The following is a 7,080-nucleotide window of genomic DNA, read 5'->3' on the forward strand; positions in this document are numbered from 1 at the left end:
AGAAGTACCTGTGCGGCATGGTGAAGACCAGAAAGTCTACTTAGAACTGAGAAGAAAGGCATCATACAAAGCATGGTATCTCTCTGTGACAACCCTCTCTACCTAAACATCTGCATAAAGCCCCTGCCTATTCAATTAGTATTTTTCTTTTCATTGGAATACCCCCTGCTATTTGGGAAGCTTCTGTTTTACTGGTGTAATTTCTGAACTGGCCTGCTACTTATCCTTTCTGAGATGGATCAAACAGCTGTGTGGAAGAAAACTTAATTAATGTTTCATTTCATGACATTAGCATTCTCCTTTGTAAGTGCAAACTCAGCCCATAGGAACACATTTTACCTCCTGTTTTAGCTCCTCGGCTTCCTTATTCTGATGCGTAGACTGATCTTTGCTGTCTGCTTGGCTGCTCCAAAACCATACATCAAAGCCTCCTCTCCTCCCCTTGAAAAGTAGCAGCAGCTGACATTTTAAGAATGATCCCTCTGTCTCTCCCCTCAGTGACCTTGACGGGCACAATGTGTTGTGACTTCCATGCAGCCTCTTTAAGGTTTTTTGTGTGTGCCCAGGAAGCATACAAAAAACTGTTTGACATAAACTCTCATTTTCTACAGTCCCTAAGAAATTTTTTTGAGTGTTGGAAAGCACAGGGTTTTTTTTTTGGGGGGGGGGGCTAAATGTTTTGGGTTTTTTTTTTTAATTTTTTTTTTATCTTGTTTAAAGTAATAGGCAATGGAATGCATCTAAACTAAACTTTTCAGCTCTGTCATGTAGCTAGGAACTAAACATTGATGACACATTGGGCAGTCTTTATCATTCATTGGTCTTCAGTTGTCCAATTTGAAACTGCAGCTTTTGTGGATTCATTTATGATGTCTCCTGTGTGGTTGAATGGGAACTTGATGCATTGCTCATAGTTGTCTTTCTGACTTCTCATAGGTGGATGCGAGTGCTGCTTGCAGAATGAACCCGCTCGCTGGACTCGGCATTGATCATGGCAGCCTAATGAGAGAGAGCCTCCGTGTTCACGGGGGAATGGTTTACCCTCCGGGAATTCGGACCTTGCCAACTGAGAAAGGCTATGCCGGTGACCGTGTTCCTGATTTACTCTATAAACCTGACGTGTCTTTGGACAGCAGAAAGGCAACCAATGGCTATGTTGACCTTTACAAAAGCCCACCTCCGGGGCTTCAGAAACCTATTGTGGTACCTGGGGCCACAACTGATGCCTTGGGCTTGGATCGGCGAGTCGGGCCTGCTGACAAACCATCAGAGCTTGGGCTAAATGGCAGCAGCAGCTTCTTGCGACTCCCCTGGGTGAGCCCTTACCATGATGCGGGAATGTACCCTTTCCTGGACTCCAGCAAATACGCTGCACTAAACATGTACAAGGCTTCGTTCATGTCGCAGCCCTCTCCCTACTTGCCCCAGCATCTGACCTACCAGTCCTTGTGTGCAGGTGCTGGTGGTAGTGCGGCTGGTACGGAACGCTTGTTCTACATGCCTCCATATACCCCAGCACCAATCTCATCCCCTCTTGCCCCTCCTTTGAGGATCCCCACGGCAACTGTAGCCCCTACAGCACTGTCTCCACTGATGCACTGCCAGGATAAATCAATACAGAGCATTGGGCCCCGGATACATCACGAGCCCTCAGCCTTTGGGCAGCAGCTCCATCAGCAAGCACAGTCCCATCATCAGTCCCTCAACGAGAGGCAACACAGCAATAGTGGCAGTGGTAGCAGCAGTGGGAGCAGCAAATCCAGCCGAATCCCATCAAGTAAGACTTCAAGCAGCAGCAACAGCAGTAGCAGCAGCAGCAACAGCAGCAGCAGTAGCAGTACTGGGATCAGTAGCAGCAGCACCTGTGTCCCAGTTGACTCCACTGCCACACTGGTGATGCAGTCGCCTCGTCCAACTCCTCGGCCACCACAGCCATCTGTTCCCCCGCCCCCACCTCCACCCCTTGTCGACAGCACTTTGGACTTCCAGAAGTCACTGTTCAGGAGCCCCTCTTCTTCTTCATCCTCTTCTCCAGCAATGTCCCACCCTTTCTACATGAGCGCCATAACCCAAGAGCATCGCTCCCCAGCACGGTCTGCCAGCCAGAAGCCTAAGTCCAAAGAGGGGAGTGTGGAGCACAGGAGTAGCAGTGGCGAAAGGAAGTCGAGCAAGTCACCCTCAAAGACCTCATCCGAGAAGCCGCCACAACAGGCTCAGACCAAAGACCCTGCAGATAAACCGCTGGATTTGTCTGCTAAAATTATGGAGTTTGAAGGGCCCCCCAATGGATTCCCTCCAAAACTTGAGGCTTTGGCTAAGCTGGGGTACTCCTCTACAGCCCGATATGGACCCCCTACAAACCGAGACCTTCTCAAGGATGCTCTGTCTCCTGCATCTGCTGCAGTCAGCACTTCATCTAAAACGCCTGAGAGGCCTGAAATTATAAGCACTTTACAGTCTTCCTGGATGGTGCCCAGCCCTGCGCCAGCTGTTGGCTCAGACTCCAGCCAGAACAAAAGCTCCACTGTGATCAAAAACAAGAATCTGGAGCAAGTTATGCCACAGCAAAGAAGCTCCTCCTGTCCAAGGATTGGAGAGGCCAATAATGCCGTTGTCCCTAATCCCACTCCCGTTGTTGTGACTCCTGCTGGCCGGCCAGCCTCAGCATCGCCCTCTCCCAAGAACGGCGAATGGCCCAAGTCTGCTCCTACCCCTCCAGAGAAGCCACCAGCTACAAGCCGTGTTAACAGTCACCCATCAGCTGTCAAACCAGCAAAGACCCTGAAAAAACCTGAGGGTCAAGAAATCAGCTTCAAACCTCAGCAGCCCCACTTAGAAAATGGACACCCACCCAGTCATCTGTATATGCCCCAGGGTGATGCCTACCTATCCCACAGCTTGGCATATGCCAACAGGTACCTCCCATACCCTGTCCCTGATAGTATGTCTCTCCCCCACTTGCAGTTGCCTGGCAAGGGTCCGGTTTATCCCCACCCAGTTCTACTTGGTAGCAACAGCCTGTATCCAGCACGTTTGCCCCCAAAGCATGGCCTCCCATATGGAATACCTCCAAGTCATGGAGATTACATGACCTACCATGACTCCCAAGAGATGGTTCACCCATTGATGTCCTCACACATGTCTCTAGACCCCAAAGTCAGTGAACGTTTGGAGGTCAGATCCAGACCTCAGGAGAAACCTTGGCATCATGAGGAATCTCCTTATAAGAGGCAGAGTGCCTCAGACGCTGATACATCTTACAAGTCTGAGAGAGAGTCAGAAAAGCCAGAGGTTCTGGGCTCAAAGCCACAGAGCAAAACTCAGGCAGTGGGTAAAGACGAGATCGTCTGCATCGACTTGGTTCAAGATGACACAGATGGCAGTCCTCAGACAAACAAATACAGCGTGATCACTGCCAAGAGGAGAGATCCCACCAAGCCGGACGGTAGCAGCTCTGGGAGTGGCAGCAATACTGAGGGGAAGGAGCCAGAACTCATGCAGATCCTGCGCTCAGGCCAGCCCGCAGAAGCCAGGCCAGCTGAGTCCGAACGACAGCCAGAACCCTGCAGCCAGCCCAGGCCTCAGGAGCAGCCTGACTCCCCCAGGCACAGTCAGGGCGAGGAGAGTCCCAGTGAGCAAAGCCCACTGCCCGACATGCTGGAGGAGCAGACCCTGCGTTGTGCCAGGACCTCCGGCGACAGGAAGACTGCCGGCGAGACGGATTTCAAGCCCGATCGGCACCACGCCATCCGGCATTACATGAATCTGGGAAAGGACTGCCCAGAGGATACAGAGTCTCATGAAGATGAGGAGGAGGGTCACGGCTCTTCCAAAAACAAGAGGTCCAGCTTGGCCAAGAGGATTGCCAACTCATCAGGCTACGTGGGTGACCGGTTCAAGTGTGTCACCACTGAGCTATATGCTGACTCCAGCAAGCTGAGCAGAGAACAACGTGCCCTTCAGGTGAGATTGCCATTCAGTTATAATGCTTGTTAGGGTTGACCAGCCTAGTATTTTTTTTTTGTTTTTTTAAAACAATATTTCTTCTGTTAGTTGTTTTATTATCTCCAATCCAGACTTTTTAGCTCTGCTGTAGGCAGCTTAATGCCACCCTTTTTTATGTGGTTTTAGTTACGCAAGGACTGGCTTGAAAATGGAGGCAAGCTCGAGTGAGCCCTCCGCTTTTGAAACGGCTATTACGTCAACTAGCCTGGCTCAGTCATATTGATTGCTTAGGTAATTATGGTTGGCTGATGCCCACAGTCCCCTCCCCCCTTCCCCACCTCCCGTCTTCTGCTTCCTGCTGCGAGCCCCACCGTGGTGTCCAGCGCTTTAGTTAGCGGGGGAAAGAGTTAACACAACACACAGTCTGTGGCTGTGCTGTTCAGCCAAGTGGAAGCTCAGCTGTCGAGCGTGTGCCACGGCCTCACAAAACCCTTAATGCTGCAGGCAACTGTTAACCTGCAGGTGAGCCCTGGAGACTGGTGTCGTGTGTGTGTGTGTGTGTGTGTGTGTGTGTGTGTGTGTGTGTGCGCGTGCCTGTCTGTCCTAGAGGGCTTGTCGATGTTGCCCCCCACCCCCCCTCCACCCACCCACCCCCACAAGCACACTCAATGCCTCACACACACACATCCCTAGGCTCCTGATCTCAGCGAGCGCAGTGGCTGCCCTCCAAGCTTAAGTGAAATCCGGCCCATTCGTTCCTAATGGGAGAGATTAGCTCTCTTCACAAGCCTCTTGGTCTCTGTCGGGCAGATTCATCAGCATAGACTGGGGAGTTCAAACGTGATGACCAAAATCCTCATGTAACAAAACACCTTGGATGGCCAAATACATTATGTATATACCCCACAATATGTAGCCAGTGTAAGTGTTCACATTAGAGATTGCATGCTCGGTGGTACAATCTGTAGTGCTTACTTACCTACACAATACAGACTTTCTTGAGATTCTGTGTTGTGTTTTCGCTAGGGATGCAACGGTACAGTGTTCCCATGGTATGTATCACTGTTTTTGGGCCACGGTAACGGTACGGTTTCGAATATCTTTATGTTAAAGAAAAAAATGTAAACACATAACCCTTTAAGCAATGAACTCTTTATTTTGCCTGCTGACAAATAAAACTTTCCATTCAGAAAAATGGCGGCATGATTGACTAGGCCAACAGTGGCAAAGCAGTGCTTGCAGACTGTACTTTGTTTATTTATGTTCTTCTTACTCTTGTCATCGTATTGAACGCTCAATCCAAAATGTTCCCACACAGCGGATTTGAACGACGGCGTATTAGGGCCACACGGAGGAAAAAACATTCCGAGATTTCCTTTGGGATCACTAAAGTATCTATCTATCTGTGTTCTGAGATTTCGAGGTCGTAATATAACGAGAATAAAGTTGTAATATTACAAGAATAAAGTCGTAATTTTACGAGCAGAAGCCATACTATTATAAGAGTAAAGTCATCATTTTATGAGAAAAAAAGTCATATTATGTGAATATAGTAGTAATTTGTAGACCACGTGTTATTTTAGAGGGGAAATATCAGAGTTAAAATGAGGAACGTGGAGCATCTTGAAGTTATACTTCAGTACTTCACAAACAAGAGACTGTCCTCTTGCCCATTGGTTACTGGTGGTATATTTTCCTAAAAATTATGTTGTTTTCCGTGATATTTTGCAATTATATTTTTGTAATATTATGAATTTTTTTCTCGTAAATTTACGACTTTATTCTCATAATACTATGCGCTTTTTCTTGAAATAGTATGACTTTATTCTCATTAAATTACGACTTTATTCTCGTAATATGACTTTTTTTTCTCTCAATTACGACTTTATTCTCGTTATATTACGACCTTATTCTCGAAATCTCAGAATTTTCTCCCTCAATGTGGCCCTAATACTCCATAGTAGATTTGAAAAACGGAGGTGCCTCTTAAAATTTGCTTCTCTCTGTCTGGCTGGCGGTCTCCATGGTCAAGTTGGAGCTGAGAGAATATTTGTTTTTAGTTTACCCTCTCCTCTCCAGCTCGATTTACATACGGAGCGCTGATAGGCCCCAGGGAAATTCTGATAGGCTCCAGAGATTAGTTCTGTGGATCTGAATGTACAACGTGCGTGTGGTCTGCAGCACAATAAGCAAGTTTTGGGAATTGTAGGAAAATGACATATACATACCGCAGTTGACGCATTGAACCGTGGGGGCACCGGACAGTTCGACAACATACCATGTACCATTGCATCCCTAGTTTTTACACAGCGTCAAAAAACCTTGAAAGTGCTGAGATGTCCCTCAAGAAGAAATTCAAAATGCTTTAACGATATGTTCTCATTTTATATACTTACTGCTCAGTTATGCTTTGTTTGTATATCTGGCCTTGATGTGAGTTGCAGTCTTTTTCTTTTTTTTTGTAATATAACATTTCTGAAATATTTTTAATTGATTCATGATGATGTTTGTACATGGTAGGGGGTGATGTTCATGTTCTTGATTGTTTTAGATGTATAATTGATCTGATTGAAAACAAAAGATATTGAGCACACATTTTAATTGCTTAGATGGAAGTCTTATCACAAGAGGACAGTAATTTAAGTCAACCTGCTGCTAACCGTCAGGTCAGTTCCTTAATTTTTTATTACTGAACAAACATGAAGTGAGATTATTTGGTTTAAAAGAAAAACGCTGTAGGGTGTGAGTTTCGAGTCAGGCTTTCATTTTCTTTTTCTTTTCTTTTTTTTTTTTTAACCTTTTAACTTTAACCTGTTTGAGCTAATTCCATACAGCATTCCTCACAATATCAATCTCAATTTTAGGGAAAACAAAAAATGAAACGCATGAATGGACTTCACCTACTGTTTCTATGTTCTTATATGTCCAGTGTCTTTTGTTTTGTTTTGTTTTGTTTTTATTGTTGAATGTCTTGTCGGTACTCTGTTTACGTCGCGGGAAGGTTTTAGTTGAGCAGTCTAGCTCTGACACTAGTCAGTCAGCACTGAAGGCCTGGTTTCATGGCTGTGTATTTGTTTTTTTATGTTGTTGTTGTGTGTGTGTGTGTGTGTGTGTGTGTGTGTGTGTGTGTTTGTG

The 7,080-nt window shown here is 46.4% G+C and overlaps 1 protein-coding gene across 1 annotated transcript in view; it reads left to right on the plus strand.

The window, feature by feature from the left end:
* Positions 1-7,080, plus strand: part of bcor (BCL6 corepressor) — a 35,860-nt gene continuing 28,780 nt past the window's right edge. Inside the window, exons 1-3 of the mRNA XM_030781489.1 lie at positions 1-75; positions 937-3,963; positions 6,555-6,611. Coding sequence (XP_030637349.1) covers positions 73-75; positions 937-3,963; positions 6,555-6,611 — 3,087 coding nt within the window. The 5' untranslated portion in view covers positions 1-72. The remainder of the gene's footprint in view (positions 76-936; positions 3,964-6,554; positions 6,612-7,080) is intronic.

The sequence above is a fragment of the Chanos chanos genome, chromosome 8, assembly GCF_902362185.1.
Source record: "Chanos chanos chromosome 8, fChaCha1.1, whole genome shotgun sequence".
Classification (NCBI taxonomy): Eukaryota; Metazoa; Chordata; class Actinopteri; order Gonorynchiformes; family Chanidae; genus Chanos; species Chanos chanos.